At 38.1% G+C, this 25,312-nt stretch overlaps 1 protein-coding gene across 8 annotated transcripts in view; it reads right to left on the reverse strand.

Annotated features, from left to right (window-relative positions):
- Window positions 1–25,312, reverse strand: part of caskin1 (CASK interacting protein 1) — a 93,910-nt gene that overhangs the window by 44,465 nt on the left and 24,133 nt on the right. For all 8 annotated transcript variants that reach the window (XM_086068976.1, XM_086069034.1, XM_086069025.1 and 5 more), the window contains exons 2-6: window positions 6,897–6,948; window positions 2,284–2,381; window positions 2,037–2,182; window positions 782–877; window positions 516–646 (exon numbers count right to left, since the gene is read on the reverse strand). In XM_086068976.1, coding sequence (XP_085925102.1) covers window positions 516–646; window positions 782–877; window positions 2,037–2,182; window positions 2,284–2,381; window positions 6,897–6,948 — 523 coding nt within the window. The remainder of the gene's footprint in view (window positions 1–515; window positions 647–781; window positions 878–2,036; window positions 2,183–2,283; window positions 2,382–6,896; window positions 6,949–25,312) is intronic.

Raw genomic sequence — 25,312 nt, forward strand, 5'->3', positions numbered from 1 at the left:
TAAAAACGGGACTAAAATCTATAGACATTTTAGTTCATAACAAAAACAAGACAAATCTGCTGATAAAATTGAAATGTAAAGGTAAAATGATTGTCCCGACTAAAACTAGACTAAAACGTTGACACTTTTTGTTGACTAAAACTAGACAAATAAAATGATGTTTCTTTGGACTAAAATAAAGACTAAAATGCTAGATTTATAGTCGACTAAAAATGGACTCAATAAAAACAGATGAGGTTGACTAACTATGTTAAAAACTAACAAGCGTGATTGAAACCGGACTAAAACTGAGACTGCATTTAAAAATGGCTGATAAAATTAACACGAGCACCAACCATATAATCTAAGATGTACGGTAGTACCTTAAAATCGGTTAACAAGTGTACTATACAATAACAGTGTAACATTTACAGATCAAGTGAAAGTGTCATGCAGAAAATGCCTGGAGGTGAGTATCAGCACCAACAATATCATATTTGTGTATGCGCATGTGTGCGTGCGTGTCCGTGTTGTACCTAATTATGTCAATGTGTCCATTCTTGGCAGCCAAGTGTAGAGGAGATGTCCCATTGGGATCTGTGGTATCTCCTTTCTTGGGTTCCAGCAGAGCAACACACATGTTACTTGACAGCAATAATTGGACAACCTGCATACACACATTAACACACACACACACAGACACACAACAAACACAGACAAACACGCATGCAAGTTTCTTGATTATTTCCGATTATATTCCCATATTTATAAGTATCTCCTAAAAAAAAACAAAGTTCCATACCCCAACTCTGCCGAACTCACAGGCTAGGTCCAGAGGGGTTTTGCCTGCATTATCCACAATGCACGGGTTGGACTGGTGCTGCAGCAGCATTTCAGACTGGAAACGATCCATATTTACAGTACATGAATAATGTGCAAATGAAGGTTGACAAAGGCATGAGTGATTGCAGAGCAACACTCATGTCTTTGCAAAATATCTTGCTTAGTGATGTTGTATGATAAGCATGAATATTGGAGTGTTCCCCCGCTATATCACTGTTCATCATTCCTGCTCCTTCTATTACACGGATTTTCAAGTTATATTTTAGTATGCTGGCACTCCGCTACTATTGACCATACAAACTTTTCAGACATACAAACATATCAGGGTTAGTTCAAATAAAATATTGTAAGCTTTACATCGATTAGGGGGTACCATCTAAAAGATAAGATGTGAAGAAGGACGCAGCATTTTGTGGAAAGTAAATATATCACTTCAACTCAGTATGTTGAGCTGTAGATGAAGAGAATAAAACATGAAATAAAAAGCTGCCTTTTAAGAATACCACAACCAAAAACAACAACAAACAGAAACAAAACAATAACCACAAAAAATAATAATACAAGTAAACAAAGATGAAGGTGATAATATTACATGTATGTGTATTCTCAGAATATGAGTTCCCCCCTTCTCATTCTTCTTCCATTTACTTTGGAGGAATGTTTGTTTCGTAATAGTATGTTTCCCTTATGCATATTAATGTTTTCAGTACAAAATGCATGAAAAAGAAAAGAAAAGAAAATGTAAATGATGACCACATGCAGCCTGCAGGAAGTCACTGTTATTCAATAGCTGACAGGAAGTCCTGAGGCTGTAGGAAAATACACAGTAACACAGTTACTTTTATGAATGGTGCCATTTTTATGATATTAATATTTAAATCTGGGCTGAGAATTCATTATTTCTAGGAAGTTGATGTTGCGCAATAAAACCCCTCCTGGTTCACAAACCTCTTTCAAAATGTTGGTTGAATGAGAAAACGCGTTTGAGCGTCATGTGACAAGCGCCACAGATGCAATTACTCGCACTATATCAAAATAGTTTCATGGGATGACGGCAACATTTTAAAAATCTGAATTATTATTATTTTTTTCACAAAGCAAGTAGTATTGTTTCTTTTAATTTCATGAATGCAGCAAATGTGCTCTTTAAATGCCTGTACACTTAAAACATGACCTTGTTTATACCACTTTCTTTACCAGATGATGTCCCTCACCACATCATAATGGCCGTGCTGCGCTGACAGGTGGAGAGGAATCTGTCCTTCATCTGATTGGACATTGACAGACGAACCAGATTTTAGGAGCATCTTCATAGGCTCCGCCTTCCCCTGCCACGCTGCGTAGTGCAGTGGCCGCATGCCTGTGCACATTGGGCAACAACAACAAAAAATACAGGAAGCATTGACACACACAGTGAAAAATATGTATTTGAATTTATTTCTACGAATGCTTTCATCTTACCTTTCTGGTCTCTGATGTCAACAGCTGCCTGTGACTCCAGCAACAGAGTGATAAGCTCCATATTCCCATTGAGGGCTGCATGATGCAGAGGGGAAAACCTACAGAGGACACAGGTATGCAGACACTGTGTCAAATGTGTGAATGAACCCGTACTGTGACTCATAGAACCTCCATTAGTCTGACAGAGACAAGCACTGACTTTACTGTTGGCCATTTTTACCCCAACATTGCTGCAACAAGCAATGCACCCATGAGCATATATCGTTTGTACACAAGGAGACGCACGTGCATAGGACATACAAATTCTGTAAGGGCATAGCTTAGCATGGCAAATACATTAGGAGCAGAGGATTAGACTGAAACACATAAAGAAGAGCTCGGAAATAGAACAAAAGCAGGGGGTGTTGTGTTAGCAAATACAGAATATCATAGAAAGGATATGGAAATGTCAAAAAGGAAAGACAAAAAATGTGGTCTCACAGATATGAAATTCACATAAAACAACAACACTAAAACCACTACATTTTCTGTTCAGAAATGTGTGTAAATAAAAATAATGTGCAAAATTAGTTTACTTTTTTTGTGTAAAACTCAAACTTAGGAATGGATGAATCATGGATAACAGTAGGGGTGTTAGAAAAATCGATTCTGCAATATATCGCGATATTACAGTGCGCGATTCTCTTTTTATTTTAATTATTATAAAAAAAATTTAGTGCGCAATTCTCTAATAAATTCGATATGCCGCCGAATCGATTTTTAAACATCATTTTTTATGGGAATATTCAACCAAACGTCTTACTTAGGGTTAGGATTCACACATTAAGCATGGAATGTTATATGAATGGAACATTAAGCATTAATATTTTATTTCAGTGCTGTTCAGACATGAAAACAGACTGCAACCTGTTTGTTAAATGCAGTGGCTCAGTTAAAAGCCTGAATTTTTTGATAAATGAATACATTTTCATACAAATCTTACAGTGTACATGTACTAGAGGATACAGAAGACTTTGATGAAGCTTCTGACATGACATAAAGAGGTGGCTTAAAACAATGGTAGTTATTACAAAAACGGCCAGCAGGTGGCAGCAGAGTATACGAGCTGTTTCCCCCACTGTTTAAAACAGATTTGTGAGTAATGATGAAATTAGCTATATTCTAATGCTTAAATGCTTAAAGGCAAAACGGTAACAGATACAAATATACTTTTTTCCCCTTATTTTTTCAAGTTCATTGAAAGAGCTTTTTTTTTGTGACCCAACTTCAGCGCTGCCTAAACAAAGGTCTCATGTCATATGTTGAGGTCTCGATCTCGATACAATGTTTTGAATTAAGAGCTAATGCGTTCATCACAGAACTGATTGTCACTGACACTGACATGAAAATAATGGCCATGGTCAGCCCATTACTAGATTAGGATTCCCACTGATGAGACCAAATCAAATATTGCTGACATGCAGGGGATTGTTCAGTTGGTGCTAATTGTGTTGTATGCATGAATACTCTCCATTTGGCTGTGAAAATTCCAACGAATATCAAAGCAGGGCATCGGCATCCTTTGACCTTCCAGTCGCCCTTCATTCGAGCGCTGCAGGTGTGACGGTCCACTGAACAGTGAGTAAAAAGCACGTGCCATAAATCTAATCCTACCCTCAGTTTCTCCTACAGGGTTAAGCAGGGATACATTACACAATGCTTTACTAGGCTGAACAACGCGCTGTTTGTGTCTGTGTGTGTGTGTGTTTGTACCTCCTTTTAGTATCAGCAATTGTATGTATGGGGGAAGGGGAAGGGAGCTCTTCCCTTTGCCAAGTAGTAAAATGCGTCGTGCAATATTTATACCCTTCCTCCTTTCTCCATCTCCATCCAGCATTCACTCTCGTTCGCTTGCTTCTTGGGCCTAAAGCTGTTTCTCTCTACCGTTTCTCATTCTATGATCACTCTTTCCAGTAACCCTATTATTCTTAGTCATTCAAATGTGTTAAAATATTCTCATATATTCTACTACAGACTTTTGGATCCTTGATTTTACTATGGTTCTTCTGTCATTCAGTCTTCAATGTTTTACAGATTATGGAGAAATATCACTGCTTCTTCCTGGTTATTTGTCATGATGAATACTAACGCTGCAATTTTACTATAGTCCAGTACTTCTCTTATTGTAAAAGTAAAACAAAATTGCAAGATTTACCATTTTATCCATTTGACGTAATCACAAATAAATCCACATTAGAATACAGTCTGATTTAAAACATATTTAAATAAAGCACTCTGAACATACTTGAAGAGTGCAAATGTAGTGTTGCTCGTAAACCTTTTGCGCCTGTCTCACAGTCTGTCATGATTTATACATTTAATACAGTTGAAGTGTACCCAAAGGCTACATCCTAGCCGAGAGCTGTTGGTCATCATTTTTTTCTAAAGTCATGTACAGCCAGTCAATGTAATTTCTTTCCCAACACATCCACCAATTGCCTCAATACACCATCACTCGATAAAAAGGAAATTCTAAAGCAGATTAACGTCACTGTTCAAGTTACATGGGAGCCAATGGAGCCAAGCCTCTACTAGGCACACCTGAGCTCCCATTAACAGAATACATTTGTTGATTAGTAAGGTGTCTCTCGTTCATTCTTACTAAGCAATCAACCAAAATGGATGGCCACATGAAACATACTTGTTTTGTGAAGAAACGTTTGTAGGCAGAGGCAAGTAATTAGCCACTCAGTTTTAGATGTGTTTTTTTTTTTTGCTCTTCTCACCAGCTGTCTTTATTTGTCTCTCTTTTTCTCCTCAGTATACACTACCTATTTATGTCTAGTTGTTTATTTTTCTCAAGGATAAGACAGGATGCTATGCTCCACATGCACACATAAGCACCTTTGCCAACTATTTTTGTATATGTGACAAAGCAAAACAAAACTAAGTTCATTGTTTACTTACTACAAGGTTTAGTTTGGAATGGATGAAGGTGAGAAAATGGTAAACGGTACTTTTAAAACAAAGTTTAAAAAACATTATTACCTCGAAAACACAAACAAAATTTGCTCTGCTGTATAACAATGGAGAAAAACATGGCATTCTGGTGGTTAGCATGCCTGCTTCACCTTCAAAAGGTTCTGGGTTCGAATCTCAGCTCAGGCGTGGCTTTTCTACAGGTACTTTGGCTTCTTTTCACAATGCAAAGACATGCATGGTAGATTAATTGAGGACTCTAAATTGTGTGAATGGTTGAGTTGCAACTGGTTGGATACCAGTCCCAGGTGCACATGGGTTTGGCAATTGCAATTTCACATATTCACAGTTTTTTTCTTTTCTTTTTCACATGTTCTCCTTTATCCGCTGGGGGGGGGGGGGGGGGGGGGAAATAACCAATTGTATCACTGTTTTTGTACTCAGGGCAAAACAACAAATAGTATCACACTGGTGCCATCTTGGTGTTTAGGAACTATGTTGAAATCAGTTGAGGAGCAGCATTTAGGCAAACATAGTGATTTACCTCCATTTTTTTGGTTTTGTTTTAATTGACAGGACATCTGAAGTTTTTGGATAGGAAGGGGGACAGAGAGAGAGAATGACCAGCAGGAAAGAGTCACTCGGTCCAGGAATCAAACCGGCGTCACCTGCGTTGTGGACTTAGTCTAGGAATCTGACTCATAACTACCAGCAAGTGACTCTGGACACAGTCGCCAAGGACATTTCTGAGGTGGGGCAAACCAATTCAAACAGTGGAAATTACTCATCTGCGAAGTGGAAGTTACGTCTTTTGGGCACGTCCTAGGTATTTGAGCTAGCTTAATTTGGTAACCCTAACCTTAAGCCCGTACACGGCAAATCGGTCAGTGTTAAATTTCCAGTGTTCAATCAAATATGCAGTAAGCAGTGTTATTTTAACACTGTTAGGATAAAAAGTTACACTGTCAGAGTATATTTCCTTGAGTGTTGGGGTAGATGTTGGGTGTAACCTGAATAGCAAAATCTTCCCCACCTGCGATGGTTCCTATCCTGGGTAAAAATCTTAGGTTTGTTAGTCCTCTATCTCTGGAACGCAATATAATGGAGCGCTGACACTAACACCGTTTGAAAGTTCTCGTTATGTCCCCGGTAGGTTCGGGAGATACGGCCACCCAAATACCTCCAGGAGATTATTTTCAAAAATGTATGCCGCCTGCGATGGTTCCTATCCCGGGTAAAAATCTTGGGTTTGTTGGCAATGAAATGACTGAATGCCAAAATGACTGCTATTGTTACATCCTCATGTAGTCACATCCTGCTCGCATGCAACCTCTCAAATGGAAATATAAAGACAGACGTACACAACCACTAAAATCATAATAGCATAGTATTAGTTCTTACTTTAATGCACAAATAACATAAAAACGCTAGTTTGAACTCGAGCTGAGTGGGATTTGGGCTTATCCTGCAGCCTTTTCTACTAGAGAGGCAAAACTAACTAGGACAATAAAGCTTTTATATGAATGGAACCAGAGGAAATATGGGGGAGGAGGTGATGTCTGGATGACTCCTAACAAGCACAAATGGCATAGAGAGTAAGGATGAGGGGGGAAAGTACACATACAGTATGGAGGGAGGAAAATGATGGAACTCACCCATCTGTGTCCTGGAAGTTGACATTCACTTTCTTTGCAGATCCGAGCAACTCTGGAAAACAAAGGGGAAATCAATTACTCTTTGCAACATAAAACACATTAATTGTTGGTGGTCTTATATACGTATATTTAAATCCAAGTTAGAAAGTCATCACAGCCTATGTACTGTAATTTGTCACTTTTATTGTTGTTTGCTAAACATCACGTGCACTTCCCTAGGGCTCAGACAAAGTCAGAACTAGGCCAGTTTTCATTAGCTTTATGAATCATCAGTCTCTGCCATTTCCTCGGGTACGAGCTCTCAGGCTCAAAACATCATTAAGACTGTGTGAGACACTACCAAGGCAAAGTCAGACAAAACAACCAGTCTATATTAAACACTTTCAGGAACAGAAACACGGTCACTGGTGATTATCTAAAAACTGACCTTTTTTATATGCTTTTAGTTCAAGTCAATTTCACCCTACTTTTTAAATAATACTGAACTTAGTAAGCAGATGGTGATGCATTATTACTGTTAACGAATCTGCACATCCCCTTTATCTTGTGGATTTTATTAATTTTGCTCACACATACATACACACACGCACTGCAGAGCGCAGGAAGCCGTACAGGCACTCTATTGTAGAGGAGACAGCTCCTTGCACCACTGGAAGAGGAACATAGATTTCCTAACTGGCTATTTCTGGATGCTTAATACAGACATTTACAGATACACACACACACACACACACACACACACACACACACACACACACACACACACACACACACAAACGCACACAAACGCACACACAGCAAAAGCACTTAAAACCAGTATCAGTGTCCAATGTGGGGTTTTGAATATTCATCTGATATGCACTGATACTAAGGTGGCTTCAAAAAGTCAGCTGGAGTCTATCCCAGCTGATTGCCTGGTCGCCAGCCAATCACAAGAGGCATATGGACAAATAACCATTCACAGTCACATTCACACCAATGGATAATTTAGAGTCTTCAATTAACAGAACTTGTATGTTTTTGGAATGTGGAAGGAAGCTGGCACAGTGAATCATTGAATTAATTAATTTCATTTATGAGAACGGCTTCCTGTCTGTGTTGCATCAAGTCGACCAACCTCTGTCAGAAGTGAACCCCAACCCACGTTGCCTGCACATAACATAAGTCAAGCAGATGATGAACTGCATGCGCCTTTAGCCGTATCATGTTTTATTTATTTATTTGGGGGCTATTACTGACAACATCCACACAATGGCAGCAACTTTACAAAAACACATGTACTAACTAAAAGTTATATATTAACTCATTCACTCCCAGCCATTTTCACTGAAGCAAACCCTTCGTTCCTGGCTGTTCCTGGATTTTGACTGATTTTGCAAGGTCCACAGAATATTGTGTTCTATTGCTATAAAAACATGGAACCTACCAAAAGAAAGATTAGAATATTTGTATATTCAGTATATTTGTATCTGTTTCCATTTTGCAGCAATTAGCATTAAAATATAGCTAAGTTTTATAATTATTCGCAAATCTGTTTAAAACAGTGGGGGAAAGAGCTTTTTTGCTCCATGGCCCTGGTTGATCTCTTATACTCTGCTGCCACCTGCTGGTTGTTTTAATAACTACCATTGCTTCAAGCATTCTCTGCAGTTCAGACGCTGCATCAAAGCTTTCTGTATTTTTATTTTTATTTATTTATTTTTATTTTTTTTTATTTTTACGTATAAATACGTCTTTGGGAGCATGGTGATATTTTAAATTGAACGTAGTAATACGTTTTGGGGAGCAAATGAGTTAAACAGGATTTCATATCCTACCACATGCAAGACTTTCAACAGCAATAACACAGACCAACTTTTACACATGTTTCAGCCAAGCTAGTTGAGACAGACACACTGGAACATTATGCATATTTTATTGCAGTCTGCCTCAGCTAGCAGGGATGCATTTAATCCAGCTAAACTGCATCAATTGCTCTGTGGGCTCTAATGGCATCATGAGCACTACACGTCATCAGCAAACCATGAAAACATTTTTGGGAATTTTTATCACTAAAACCTACTTTCACAAGCAAGTCCCTTGACTTTAAATTGTTTGAACTGTATAAAATTGTTGAGTCTCTACTCGTTTGGTGTGCCTGCCAAACCAAGTATTAACCAACCAAGTAAATCTTAGTTTGCTGCCGATATTTGAATATGTGTGTCTGCGAGTGAGCTGAATTTTGCCAGATTCATCCAATTTCCATGCAACTTTGTACTGATGAGGAGCTCTATCATTAAAAGACAAAAGTTAAGCCAAACTGCAGTGTTAGCAGAGATTAGCATTAGCTAACAGTACAGTATTAGCTTCTGATAACGGGCAGATGTTAAGTTTTCGTCATGGGAGCAAGTAGTGTTTGTTTTTGTTGCACACTAACTAACAAGTGTAATTTGACACCTGATGTGTGATGAAGTGCTAACCTTCCTCTGCAAGCTGAATTCTCGCGGTATTTGTGAGTTCACAAACTCCAAAGAATACATCTCGTACCGAGCCTGTTGATTTTCACCGATCCGAACACCAATCACAGAGCAACGTTGTATTTGGGGGTGGGATATGCAGCTCTGATAAAACCAGGAAGCCCCGTCACCGTAGGAAACAAACTAATCTAACATGGACGAATGGACGCTGCAATTAATTCTGTTCTGGCAGAATTACTCAACATTTCCTTGTTAATGTTGAAGAGCAAGAGTTGTCTACCTCACAAAAGTTAGGTAGACATGCACAACATGCCGCATCGTCCAATCAGCTCGAAGTTTTGTACAGAATGCCCCGCCTTTCCCGAGCAAATCACCGTGGAGCAGTCACAGATTGATATCGTGGAGAACTCCCTTGAGTGAATCCCAATTATCAACCTGTCTTTTGTCAGGTTAATGAAGTGCTGCCTCCACAAGTGAAAATATCTGTTGTAGCTAGCTGAGCTGTGATTGGTCGTTACTTAAGACCTGTTAAACTGTGATCCCAATTTCAGCCGACAGCAAGTGGCAAAATGCCCCCCTGCCTAAGATGGATAAGAACAGGTGAATTTTGCTGTTTAATTCGTATTCCACAAATGTAATATTAATCGGAATACTGTCTTTAACAATTGTGACCGCATAGAACATATTATTGTGAAGAGAATTTTCAACTTGACTTCCCCTTTAAGACAGCACCAATTTTGTTCTTTTGGATTTGTTCAATGGGCACACACCCATTCCAATAATTTAACACATGCTCTCGTCTCTTTTCAGACTTACAGCCTGTTACTTCATCCATTTTCTCCAAGTTGCTGCTCTTGTTATCTCTCTCTCTCTCTCTCCCTGGCAGTGAGAATGGAAAATAGTGTGCTGCACTCTGGAAAGCAGAGAGCAGACCTGATGTGTTGGACCTGATCAGTCCGTCCCCAATTCCTCTCCTCTGACAGTTCATTCATCTCTCCGCTACCCTTATTTTCCACTTTTTTTCAAAGTTGAAAGATGATAGCCTTTATTGTTCTCTCTCTCTTTGTCTGACTTAGTTGTTGCTGCCATCACAATACCTGGATGGAAGCATTGTTGAAGACTCAATGATGTTATCGCTGCCAAGTGTGCGACGTGCAGTATTGTTTCGTAATAGCTACTCTATTTGAATAATATAATTGGGATAGTTATCAGGCTTCTGCAGAGCTTGCTGATGGCTGATCATTTGATTCAGATGTGTTGGGAGAGGGAGACATGATAAAAAGGTTGGATAAGATCTCTCGAGGAGCCAACTTGGAGATCCCTGAGTTAGCCAATCAGTTCAACCTGAATGACAACATGTACTAAATGTTGGTATACTGCTTATGATGCTAGGTTTTTAATTGTGTTTATTGAATTGCATGTTTAAAAGGTTGCTTTTCACGGGGCGAAAAGCGTGACAAAAATAAAAATCCAGCCAAGTGGACGAACGGTGTAATACACACAGAAAAGCTGTTTCGCGTCGTCCACTTGTGAGACAGATGTCTATTCCTCCCCTTGCATGCTAGCTACTGTGTGTACTGTATTTGTTTTTCCATGCACTACACTCCTTCCATGTCTGCCCTCATAAAAGGACCTGACTGCCCCACATGACTCATGTCATCAAATAAGGGCAGCGGCTGCGTACGAGACATCATATAAGGACACAGTCGCAGAGAGTGAGCGCTCTCGCAATTTCATCCTGTTCCGAGCCTGATATAAACACAGTACACACACTACAATAAATTGCAAAACGTTCTTTTTCATGAAGACACACACAAACACTGAAATGAAGATTCCTACCCAAAACTAACATCTTAACACGTGTTTTGGAAACATGTTTTTAGCTTTTATTTCATTCTAAAATTAAGAAGCTTTAAAAAAAAACATTCTTTGATTGGACAGAATCTAATGGAATCCAATAGTAAAAAAATTAAAACATTACAGTAAGAAATGACTGTCAATGTCAACAGGTTAATTTGACAATGTGTTTAATATTGTGTTTGTAGTTCGCAGTGGTCTGTTGTCAGTGTATTATCCTCTCATGTGGCAAAACAAGATAAACAAAATATTGGAATAATCTCTCAGTATTAAGCAATGCATTTTTCAACACCACTTCAAACTAGAAGCACAATAATATTGCTAATACCTCCCTGGAAGCGGCCCACTTCACTCTTTCATCACGAGCAGATAGCAAAATGCAAGTAGTCAGCGTTTTTGCACTGACAAAACATACACATACAACAGTATATACACAATTAACCATCTAGAAAAACATTTCCCCTGGGTGTCACTAATGCACACATAAACCCCTTGAAACACCAGATTTAGATTTACCAGTATTTATCCCAAAGTAGTGAGAACAATAAAGTTCAGGGCCCAATTCTCGGTTATTTTAACCACGTTTAGTCACACTGTTTGTTAATCATGCCGTTTACGTCACTGGTTAGCACCGATATATCCCACAATTCTTCTTTTTGTTTACTTCCGGGTCAACGAAAGAAATGGATACTATTCAAACGACCCCTGGCACTCAGCGCAAAAAAAATAAGCAGGAACGTTACTCAATCAATGGTTGGAGCAATTTAGGAGTTTTTGTGAAATATATATCTTTTTTAATTCATTATCATTTATTTTTTCTACTGTGTGTATTTTCAGTGAATATTTTGTGTAATATTTTTGCCAATATTTTTGTAGCATATAATATTGCCTGTTTGTCTGATTTTGTTCATATTTTTGTTTGTTTTTTTGTCTAAGATATTTGTATTTTTGACTGATTTGTATTTTTGTGTAATATTTTTATAGAATAGTTTTGAATTATTTGTCGTTTTGTATTTACATACATCTAATATGTGTGTAATTTTCATCTAATATTTGTAACTAATATTAATATTTGTAATTGTTTTAAAATAAAATTATTTATTTTTTAAACTTGTAAATTAAAATTAAATAATTAGTCATCTGTTTGATTATTGATGTGAAAGCAAACAAGAAACATCACAGGTAACCTCATTTTTAGAACTCGTCTTTAGAAAAACAAATTTTTATTCTTTCTCTTTTGACTCAGCATGAGACTTGGCATTGTATTACTGCTAAGTGGTAGCGTGTGCGTAACTCTTCATCAGAATAATCACCAATGTCAAAGTCAATACCTGGATAGACTCTCTTTTTCTTGCGCTCAACTTGCATCATGAAGGCAGCATTAAGCCATGAACGTTAAAAAGTTAGCGGTTAAGTTAGCAAGTTAACAGCCGGTTCAAGTTAACAGAGTTTTGAACAACAAGATAACAGTGCCGTTAAAGTTAACCATCAGTTAAATCTACTTAACCGAGTTTTGAACAACCGGGCCCAGATGGTTTTTAAAAGATGAAATGTGCAACAACAGGGCTGAGACTCGGTGTCCTGCCAAGTAGCGAGAGCAGCTAGATATGGAATAGAGCGGGGATTTGGGGATCAGTTTCCATCCAAGTTCAAGTAAAACCAGGTCAAGCTACCAAGCAGGAAGAAAATTGACGTGACTATATGTGGCTCAGGTTCACAAGACATGGTTACAATCCAGCAATTTTCTTATGATATTCTTTGGACTTGTGTCATGTTAGTCCCGGTGTTTCTATATTTTACTTTCTCATACTTCCTCATACAGTTCAACTTAAATAACAAACAAAAGATTTTAGTGGTTCTAGCAGTTAACATGTCACCCACACAGTTCTGGGGTTCAGGGTCCAAATGTCAGGTTGTATCTTCATGTGTGGGAGTTTTCATATTCTCTTATTTTTTACTCCACATTCCTTGTTGGCCCTTTTTGTTCTTTGAAAATAAATGACTTTTTCGGACACCTGCACTCCTTGCCTCTCTGCATCACTGCACTTCCTCCAGCTTTTTGCCACCAAAACTCTCAACTTTGACAGTAATTACCGTGCAGCTGCATCAAAAAGTGTGGCAAGTTGGTATATCCTCCCAGATGAGACTATAAATCTTCGTAGAAACTACAGCATATGCAGGAGGTCAAACTAAGGATTTCCATTATGCGTTTGTTGATTTCAAGTTGAAAGCCTACTGTCTGGGACTATAATGTCTTATTGTTTGCAGTTACCATGTTAAAAGCATAATAAAACATGTCTGACAAATGAATGCCTTAAGAATACCTTATACCTAATTAAAAAAAAACACATCCTTGGATTTTGCTTTTAAGTTGAAATTTATGGTTAAACAATTTAGTGTAGACAGATGAATGTACTGTTTGATGCTTATCTTTGTAATGCCTTAATACTAGTGAGGGGAATACCTGCAACAAAACGTGTATAAAGATAATGTATCTGATCATTCAACCAACGGAAGATGCTTTATGCAAACAGGTGCAGCCATGCTGGAAGAAAAGGTCCTTCCTCCCACACCGTTCCATTGAATGACAATTTGGTGGCATAAAGTCGAACTAAAGGCACACTTTCTTGGACCACATCTAAGTAGTGACACAGCTGCTCTAACATGATTTTAGTGAATTCGATCAGGGCACAAGCAGACAGATTCATGCATTCATATCTCGTATTTCATTTACAAATTACAAACAATCGAGAGTAGGTATAGATAGATGCATGATACACATTTTAGTTGGTGGTGGTTATAACCAGCTCATTCTGTATTTATTGAGGGTACTCGTACTGGCATATCTTTTCTGTTGCCACACCGACCAAGAGCAGTGACAATGCTCCGATCACGTAAGGAACATTTTTTTTCTGCACAGATATGTCTCCATTCAAGATGTGAATGTGCCACATTTAAAGGGAATGAATGGAGTTGTTCGTGTTCAGGTCCACAATTGTGCAAACCTTTTTCAAAACACCAGCTTGCGCTGTAATTATAATAGTATTTATAGATCCCTTTAAATCAATTTGTGAGTAGATTTATATTAGGTCATTTCTGTATGTATACTCTTTGTTACATTTTGGTTTGGTAACGATTTTTCTTCTGTAAAATGGATGCCTTGTCTCGAGAAAGGTTGGGAAACGTATTGGACACACTGGTTTAAAATATCTTAACAGGTTAGGATTGAAGGTTAATAGTTGTAGGCTATCACTGGATAATTTATTTAAAGGGTTAAGGAATTTAGAAGCATTTTTCCAGATGGTGTGTCACTTAATAACACCTGCTGAGATGTTTTGTTGCTTTGATCATAGTGGTTCACTCAACACTGCTGACAACAATGCGTAAAAGTATGCATGTATGCACCTGCTAAGGTAAACACTAATCTATTATACCATTAATTTGATAAGCAACTTGCCCTCATTAGGGTCACATGTGACCTGCAGCTGGGCGGGAGCCAAGTTATACCCTTTATCCGTTGCCAATTAATCCCAACACACTCACACACACACAAAATTTGCTATGGAAAATACAGATTTCATGATGTTGCAGCTGAACTCTATTCTCAGCTCCACACACTCACACACACACACACACACACACACACACACACACACACACACACACACACACACACACACGTGTGCGTGTACACACGCGCACACAACTGCAGAACGGGGGGTTGCTAGGCAACAAGCATCCTCTCTATCATCCTACACATGCAAGTGTGCTTGCACTCAAATCGCACAGATTCACAATCATGCACCCACACACACACACACACACGCACACACACAAACACACTAACGGTGGTGAGAAAAGAGTGATGATAGTGTGAGAGCGTTGGCATTTTTATTTCCAGAAGATCAGCCGAAAACAATCTGCATCCTCTAGAGAAACTCTGTTTGACCAAATGCCGCCATTTATATTTAACCCTTGCACCAGGAGCAGCCAATCAGTTCTGCCGAGCTCATTAATTAAAACCCTAGTTATCTCTAGATCCTTTCCATCCATATGGGTTGGTGGTTGTAAATGCACTAATTGCTTACATTAAACAGACCAGCTAGATGCGCTTCAACAGCATCAGTGTAAAAATCAAAGCAAACCAGAGTGAGCACCAGCCATTAAAAAACAGCAGGGCAATTATAATCATAAACGAAAACACATCAACATTCATGTTACAAATATGACTGGAATGTAGGTTTTTATTCCAGATTAATTAGGTCTGCAACTGCTAAAGGGGAAATAGGCTATTTGCAGAAGACCATACTGATATGTGTCAAAAGATTGCATTATAAATAATACATGCACTATGTTATGGTAGTCGTTCCGTTCCTATGTGTTTGAATGTTTTTGCCGTGTCTGGGGTGAGAATTGTAGGTGGAGCCAATCACTGCCGGTTGCAATCTACATGGTTTATAAACGCAGCATTGGCAGAAGGGAGATTCTGATTACTGCCTTGCACGCTGTCATCATCACTTGCAGTACCACTCGTTGTATTCTGTATACTCGTTATTTGTTGTTATCTCGGTTGTACTCATTGGTTTCTGGCTGTTACCAGCTTGTACCTCTGCTTTTCCTGTGTTATTGATTTGTTCGTTATGTAGGATTGATTCTTATTGGTGTCTTTTTTCCACCTCTGGGTAGGCTACTAACTCATTTACAAGTTATTTATATTTTACAATCTTTTTTCATGACATCCTTTTGTTGTTGTTTTTTGTTATCTTCTTAATCACTTTGCTCTATTTGAGTTTTCCATAACAACTTGCATTTTTGTGATATTAATCTTGGTTGCTTTGGGATCCTTTATTCACATATCATCGCAACTTGATAAAAAAAAATAGAGCACAGAGGATTATAGTTTATGCACATCCCATTTGTCAAGCAGTAATATATAGATTTTTAGGACATAAATGCTTCTGCAAAAGCAGCTCATTGTCCTCTACGATACAGTCTTTTAACAATGTCTTCTTTTTTTTTTAACAAAGGTTAATCGATGCACATTTACAAATGTTTCCCTTGTAATGCCATAGTATAGCTTGAACATCAACATCAACCGAGCAAAGAGGTAGACCTTTGGTATTTCAAGAACTTTTATTCCCTTTTGTAAAGAAATGTGTTACGATTTTGCATGGTTGGGACGCAAATTAACGGAAAGCGGGGAAAAGGGGTGGTGGGGGGGTATGTAATTTCAAAATTGTATCAAAAAAGGGAAAGAAACAGATACAAGATACAAAAACAATGCTTATCTTGGCAAGACTTGGAGATGTAACATCTTACTGAACAGAAAGAACAAACAATGAACCAACACGTACTAAAAGAAACCAACTGTACAATACACACAAATTAACGAGACAGCAAGGAACACCTGGACACGAGTCACGACACACCATGCTGATGTGGACAGATGGAAAGTTTGGAAACAAAATGCCAAACAAGCAAGAACGGACATCGACCACAAAAAAAAAAGACATAACATGGGACAAAACTAAATATAATCTAGACAACAAAACACAGACCATGACAGAATAAATTGTTTTGGCTCTTGCTTGCCAAGTTGATAAACACAGTCCACGATTATTTCCCCATTGGCAATCATCTCAGAAATTGCATAAAAATGCTGAGAAATGCTGGTGACAAATGTCAGAAAGGACATTAACAATCAAAACTCTGACCAAATACATCACAGCACATCATAGAAAAACAACAACTCCATCAGTAGGGGGGAGGTGAGGGGATAATAGTGGCGGTGGCCACAATTATTTTTATATAATGGCAAAGTATGGTAAGTCAAGTCACTTTTCCATTGTACCGGTTATACCCTGAAACAGCCAGGCTGCGCCCTGTATAGTTGTTTTTCCATTACACTTTTTCAGGGCCATGCTGTTACAATGCCACAGCATCAGGAGGAACAGGAACAGGAACTTCACACTCATTCACTCATTCTCTGTTTTAAAGCAAGCGAGGCCACCACCAAGTCATAAAAATACAGTACACAATACTTAATCATATTCACAATTTCATATGCACTATTGGAGGAAATTGTGAAGCTTGTAGCAAAATGTTTTGTTTTGAGTGGTGCGCACCTCTCGCCATGTCCATTCACTTGAATGAGAGGTCTGCAAGTCTCCAAAAGGAGGGTGAGGCGCATCCCTTGGAATATTCCAGTAATCTTGACCGTGCTTCGGATGCCAGAGTTTAACGATGATGAGACACCGGTGGCACCAACTGAGAGGGGTGGCTAAATGAATGAGGTGTGTGATTTTTACCACAGGCTTCGCTGTTTCATTCATTAGTACATATGACATTTAAAATATGATTATAAGTACTGTAATGTTGCAAAACACAATATATTGTACGCATACTTTCGATACTAGAGACAAGTGAATCAGTTCTCAAAAATAACTAGCTTTTGATTCAGATCATTAGTAGTCTTAACAAGAAAGAACATGTGCAAAATGACCACAGAAAAGCTACATGATATTTAACTTACCAGTAACTGCTGCATACATTACATAATAATAGGGGTGTTCGAAAAAATGTATTCGACAATATATCGCGATATTACAGCGCGCAATTCTCGAATTGATTTGATATGCGGCCGAATCGATTTTTAAACACAAATGTTTTATGGGAATATTCAACAAAACGTCTTACTTAGGGTTAGGATTCACACATTAAGCATGGAAGAATGTTATATTAATGGAACATTAAGCCTTAATATTTTATTTCAGTACCGTTTAAACATGAAACAGACTGCAACCTGTTTGTTAAATGCAGTGGCTCAGTTATAAGCCTGAATTTTCAGATAAATAAAAACATTTTCATACAAATCTTACAGTGTACAAGTTTACTGATTAGTATTTTCTGAATTAGAGTTTTTTTTTTAAATCGCAATAATCAATTTATAGATTTGTATCGGGATTAATCGGTATCGAATCGAATCATGACCTATGAATCGTGATACAAATCGAATCGCCAGGTACTAGGCAATTCACACCCCTACATAATAATGTGGAATACACTAGTGTAAACAGATATGAACTGCTGAGTACAATCCTGTGTACACTCACTGTCAAATCATGCATCTTTATAGTTCAGAGTGTGCCCATGGAAGTCAGAGTTGCAGTCAGCTGAATTCATGTACTATAAATACACACATTGTAACCTCTTTAATGCGCTCCACACAGAACTACGTACTCTGCTGCACTCTCTCTCTCGCATGGGTGTAAGCCTGACACATCTGCTTCTAAACCTCTAACGAGAGTGGAGGAGGGAACGTGTGTGACAAACATACTCCCACATATAGCAAAACTTGGTAGTCTGATTCCATCACCTGAAAACTAAATTTTTTATTCCAGTTTCCCTGTTCCTCCTTGCTCCTCTCGCTCTCAACATACTTTGATGTTTCCTTCTTTTTTATACTTGCATACACAGTCAAAAACGTCCAGACGTCCTTAAAACTCTTAATCAGTATACAAATCTTACCACATAACCTCTTCTCTTTGGGGAGAAATGATCACAAAAAAAAAATCTGTTATGGGGCACACCAACAGGGTTGCACACTTGATTTTAGCTGAGAGGGTTGATGCCTTGCTCAAGGCCAAATAAAGCATTCGGAATGCCTCTCTACTTAGCATCACTATTCATGTAGAAAAGAAAAACAAGTTTTCAAGATGTGAGTATGAGTGGGATTGGCAAAGCAGACAAGACAGGATGGCCGCTCTGATTAGTTTGGATAATGGATAACCACATTTGCTCAGCTGCAGACAAAAAAAAAAACGCACACACGCACACATAAACGCTCCCATAAATGTGACTTTAGAAGCAGGTAAACAGGAAGTTGGCTGATTAAATTAGAGAGCCGAGACGGGAGCGTCTGATGGGCAGAGAGGGAGTGCAGAGGCGGAAGGTGGGACAGGAAGAGCTCATGCAAAGCGATCATTGCGTGGACTAAAACAGAATTGTTGTTTAAAAATATGATGTATTTGGCACCAATATGCGGCTAATGAATTCTGACCACTTGACATATCGATGTTGTCATTGTCATCCATTAGTGACATTTGCTCTTTGGCAGTGCACTTTGAGAACATCGGGAATCCATGTTAACATAATTTAGCAACAAAATGCAATACACAACCTTAAATGAGTGATGAAGTGGTGTTGCTTTTAATGCATTTATGGTCATTTTCCTTTTTATTGTACTTGTCCTCAATTGTGACTACGTTTTACTTTTCATCCCACGTTTGCTAATGTAAACATTTCTGGCCTGGAGGCAGAATTTACTGCAATCTCTTAGGGTTTGCAAACAAAGTATGATGTATTGAACTTTGTAGGTTTGTTCTCTGTACTGCGCTGTATTGAATCTGCTGCTGCTCCAAAAACCAAGGCAGCTCCCAATACTTCCATAAACAAAATATTAAGTGGAAATTATTTTTTTTAAGTATTGGTTATGATTGCCTGTAAGAACCTGCACTAAAAGTATTACAGTTGCATGAGTTAGCAGTGCACTGGCAGTCTATAGTTACCTAGCAACAGCTTTCTCACCCGCTGTCAAGGTTATCTCGCTGGTGGCTAACATTTGTCAAAGCAACAATACACACGCACTCAGATGCACACACACACGGTTTTGACTATCATGCACATTGTTCCAAAAACATTTGCTCGCCTGTTGCTTTTTAGGGCACATTTGTGTACACTAAAAAGTATTTGCGCGTGTATTCCCATTACGGCTTCATTTTATAGATATTTTCCAATAATGCTGTTGTTCAATGATTTGGTATTGCAGGATGTAATATTTTCACGACGATAACATGGAGCGAATGGACATGAGGTCATTAGGTAGCGGTGGCAAAAAGTGAATTTGATTTCGACGATATGTTATAAGTGGAAATGGCCGGTGACCGTGACGACACTCACAGAGACAGGCGGCTGTGTGTAGTCAAAGAGAGACTTCCAGGAGACCATGACACATCATGAGGATGGTCACATGGCTAAGAGATCAATAGAGGCCATGTGTCCACCGGCGCTCTGAGTCTCTCTTTCCACTTTCCACCATTTCCCTTCTGTGCAATATGAATAGCTTCACTTTTCTGGAGTTGCCATTTTCTTTCTTCCATTACAAGATGGCGTGCTCAAGCGCCACATTTGTTTTTGCTTTTAAAGTGAAAAATGACCAATCTTGATGAAGTTAGGGGGGGAAATTGTTAAATTGAGTAATAAAGAATTGGTAAAATAGTTAACACAATTATTTATTCTTATATCTAAACAAAACAGGTCAGTTATGATTAAGTTAATTATAAATACAACAATTTGTATTAATTTAATTATAACAAATTAACTATCATAAGTAAAAAATATATATTTTACTAATACTTTAATTGAATTGAATTTCTACAGATACAATAGGGACCCTAAATATTCAATAAGATAAATGATCATTAAATACAAAATTTGATAGGTCCGGTTGAATGAAAGTCCGCTACAGTAATGTAACAGGAGGTTATGATCTTCTTCTACATGCCTTGTATCGCTTTGTTGGATTGTAATTACGCAAAGAAAAAACAGACATGCACATACTCACCCACACACAAAATGAAAAAATTTAAAATTTAAAATAAAAAGAGAGCAATGATGATGACATGTCAAATCGGTAAAATTACCGAATGAACAATACTGAGCTCTTAAAAACAAAAACAAAATATATATATATATATAAATAAAAAAACAGCCATTCCCTGTCTCTCTGTCATTATTGGGCAAAAATAATACAAAACACAGATTTTAAATAGACATCGAATACAGTGTTGGATGTTTTCTGTTGCTCTGGGAGAATATGCACAAAGGGCTCAGAGTTGTGTGAAAGGTTTAACTAAAACTATTGACTGCATTACTTACTACATTGTGTGCCATGAGTATTTTAGGTGGACACCCTGACATTTGACCATCATGCTATTTCAAACACAAATTGCTGGAATTCCATAACCTTAACTGTGTCTGGATGTGGGATATTGCTGAATGATATACTATGTGACACTCTACCTCATCTTTCCTGTCTGTGCAGTTTACTATCATCCATAACGCCACAAGTGGCATGCCTTTAAAAAGGAAGAACAAGAGGTCAAATGGGGCCTTTTGGTTAGCCCTGAAGGAAGGCAAAATGTCTGCAGCAAAACACATACAGTATAAAACAAGACGAGACTGTACTAGTAGCAACTAGATGTGTAACCCATGACCAGTGCTTTTAAAGGATTTAGGGATATCACTATTTATGCTGCTGGTCTAAAAGTAATATCCTTGCTATAAGAAATGCTACCCTATGCAGGCCTTCACAGACTAGTCATACATACAGATGCCGAAGTGATCATTTGGGCTTTGGGATTTGGATAGCAATATGACCTACCACCATATTTACTGTACAGTAAATATATCCAAACATGCCTAACAAAATCCAGTGGTGTTGAGTACAGTTAAGCTGATGTGTATTGCTTTGAGAGGATCTCATTATAGACAGATTAAGCTCTGTAGTGCAGACCGTGCCAATGTCAGGACTAAACACGGTGAGATCAAAGTCCTGAAATCTGCTGAAAACATTCATCATTAAAGAAAAAATAAAGATGTGGAAAAGTGTATTATGACCAATTTTAAAATAAACACAAGATTGCGTTTGAACTAAGCTATATATATATATTTAATTTTTTAATCAGATTACTCACATCTTGGAATTTTGATTAATCACGATTAATTGCTTAGTAAAAAATCGCTTTTTCATCTAAATGTTTTCCCCCGGCAAATTTAAAGAGCACAGGTTACGTGGTAAATTTATTTTTTACATTTAATGTTATGAGGACATCTTCAACATCTTTTGATCCACAGCACACGCTCACGCCCAATTTACACTGACTGCGTTGCGTCAGCTGTCCGTGTCCGGAAATCTGCACCTGCCAGACCACAAGATTACGGGAGTTCACGCTGGAGAGTTGAGTTCATGCGATAACAACCGTGTATATAGAGTCCTATTTGTAAACAATAGCCACACTTGCCTGTTGTCACATCGATATGCTTTTCTGTGACTTTTACCATAGGTAAGTACGTTTTGTGTTTAAATAGTGTTATTTTGTCATGTTTAATTTAATCTGAGCTAGTTTTTTTGTCTTAAATGTCCAACTAATGTCATACTATGTAGTTAGCTAGCTTCCCTCCCCCCAAAAATGAGTTCGCAAACGGTTTTATTTTGAAAATATACCGGATCTACCTTGATGCCGATGCTTAACTTCCTGTCCGGCTCATGTAATTTCTTCAGCTTCTTGAAAATCCGCAAGCGTTCCGCATGCAGCGTCCGGAAAAAATAGAACGCTTGCGGAAACCTTCCGCAGCGCCGCATCCCTTCCGTACCGCATACGCACCGCACTGCAGCTGGTGTGAAATGACACGCAGACTCGAATGCTTGCGGCGGTCGTACGGAAAACGCACTGCGTCCGTTCCACAGTCAGAGTAAATTGGGCGTCATCCTCCTCTTTTTCTAATCAGTTAATTACGTGCATAATTTAAAATGGGAAAAAAATGACCTCGATATTTTGACATGAACAAATATTCTAAATGTGATACGCAAAAGCACAAGACAGTTGAACAGTTCGAGAGACGCGTGTTAGACAAGAATGGGACAACATTCCTATTTCGAAACTTGTCTCCTCGATCCCCAGACGTTTGCAGACTGTTGTAAGAAGAAGAGAGGATGCCTCAGTGGTGAAAATGGCCTTGTCCCAACTTTTTTTAGATTTGTTGACACCATGGAATTTAAAATCAACATAGTTTTCCCTAAAAATGATACATTTTCTCAGTTTAAACTTTTGACCTGTTCTCTATTTTCTATTCTGAATAAAATATTAAAATTTGGCACTTCCACATAATTGCATTGTTTTTATTCACAATTTGTAGTGTCCCAAATTTTTGGGAATTAAGTTTGTATATATAAAAGACATTTTGACATAAGACATTTTGTCGTAAAAGTCACCTCGTGATGCTAGCAAACTCTGCTAACGTCGGCTATATTCGTAGTTTAACAGATCAATCACATTTATTTCTGAAATGAAAATAAAAAATGAATTAGACCATTACTTTCAGTCAAATGGTGACGACATGCAAAAAGATCCCTCTTGTAGCCTTGTTTTGTTCATCTTCACAGCCGATTGTACATTTATAGTGCTGACTTTGTTATGCTGAGTGTGACAATAGACTTAAGAGCACAGACCTCAGGAGAACCCCGTGATTACCGCTGAACAATTACCTCATCACACACGCACATACACAGATTGTTAGGCCACAGTTTTAAGCAATTTTTCCGAGCACATGCTGGGACATGCACAACAATACATGCCGGCATATGGCTGCCTCGTAATTTGCGTTTGTCAAACAAAAGTCGCATATAAAATAATGGAAGTACAACTTGGCATACACCTGGGGGGTATTTTAGTCACAGGGTGTCTATTATGGCTTCCTGTCTCTGGCTTTCCTTCATTATGCAGTATGGGGAGAGGCGGGGGGACGAGGGAAAAATGAGAGAGGAGAGTGGGGAAAAAACAAGGGAAGAAAGATTGCTTAACTTTCATTTTCTTCGATAACAAGATTGAGCACTAAATTGAGAACAAGCTACAGTCCAAGCAGAAACAGAATAACTTCCATAGTTGAATACCCCAAATCCCCAACGAGAAAAATACACCTCAACAGTAGCTTCAAGAAAATTCAGCTGAGCTCAGTGACAAAAAGTTTTAAAGGTAATTAACTCCACAAACGTGTTTTGCTTTTTTGAGGGGGGTTTGGCATCACAGGAGATTACCAGCAACAGCAAAGAGGGAAAAAAATATTAAATGAAATGGATGTTATTGTTGAGTGAGAAAGGAGTTCACATGTCTCCAATCATTCTGGCTGTTCAATACAATAGGGCAAAAGCCAACAATACTAATAAATAACGTATAACGTAATACACCTTTGGAAATACTGTCACAACGTAGTACAGTAAGAAGTAGATTCGTAACATTTGAAATTGTGTTTCTCAAGATGTAACAGTAAATCCCAGTAGTCTATCCGGCTGCTGGATTGCTTCAGTCATGTCTCATGTTTTTATTTTCCATTACTTTTGAAGCATTTCTTTGTTGATTTCATTCTTTGTCAAAGCCTCCTTAGCCTTTGGTTCAGTTCCAGTTTGAGACCATTTTTGTTCTCACAGAGTCCTAATCATCTCCATCTGGATATATACAGTAACTACAGTGGAACCTCAACTTGTGAATAGGGGTGGGAATCTTTGGACACCTCACGATTTGATTACGATTCAGGGGCTACGATTCGATTATGAAACAATTATTGATTCATTTTTAATTTCTGTATATTGATACAGTTTTTTTTACACTACTCATGTCTATTCATCTCACTAAGTATTGATCACATGGTGCAGTAGATAAATAAAAAAAAGCCTCACAATTCGGTCAGATCACGGATTTGAATCACGGATCAGATCATTTTTGGGATCAGCAAAAAAAAAGATAAATAGAATTTTGTCTTCCTTTTATTCTTATTTATTTTTTATTTTATTTAATAACCATATTAAATGTCCAATCAATGGAACATTGCTTGGAATAACTGTAAACAAAGTTTGCAAGGTTGTCTAATGACAAAACAATAGTGTAAAGGACATCAAAAAGTGGAAGGAAGAAAGGAAAGTGAAATTGAAGTGAAATTCATCATAACATAACATAACTGTCAACGATCATGGCCAGGAATAAATCAGCTCTGGATTAGAATCAAACAAACAAGCTCTCAACCTCTCCTCAGCCATCCTTTTCTCTCAGAGTGGGTTTGCTATAGTGCAACCTTGCAATGGCTTCCTACACTTTCACTGTGAAATGAGAAAATAAGGAAGCGGTATGGAAAGACAGAGAAGACATGAGAATTAAAAAATAATAATACAAACAGTCTAAAGGCAAAGCCTGAGTGTTAATAAAGCAGTGCAAGGTGTACATGTGCAGTGGTTTGTATGGCCTTTAAAGTGTGTGGTTAAATCACTTATGG

The sequence above is a fragment of the Leptonotus elevatus genome, chromosome 1, assembly GCF_054856555.1.
Source record: "Leptonotus elevatus isolate MCC_2025b chromosome 1, RoL_Lele_1.0, whole genome shotgun sequence".
NCBI classification, from domain to species: domain Eukaryota; kingdom Metazoa; phylum Chordata; class Actinopteri; order Syngnathiformes; family Syngnathidae; genus Leptonotus; species Leptonotus elevatus.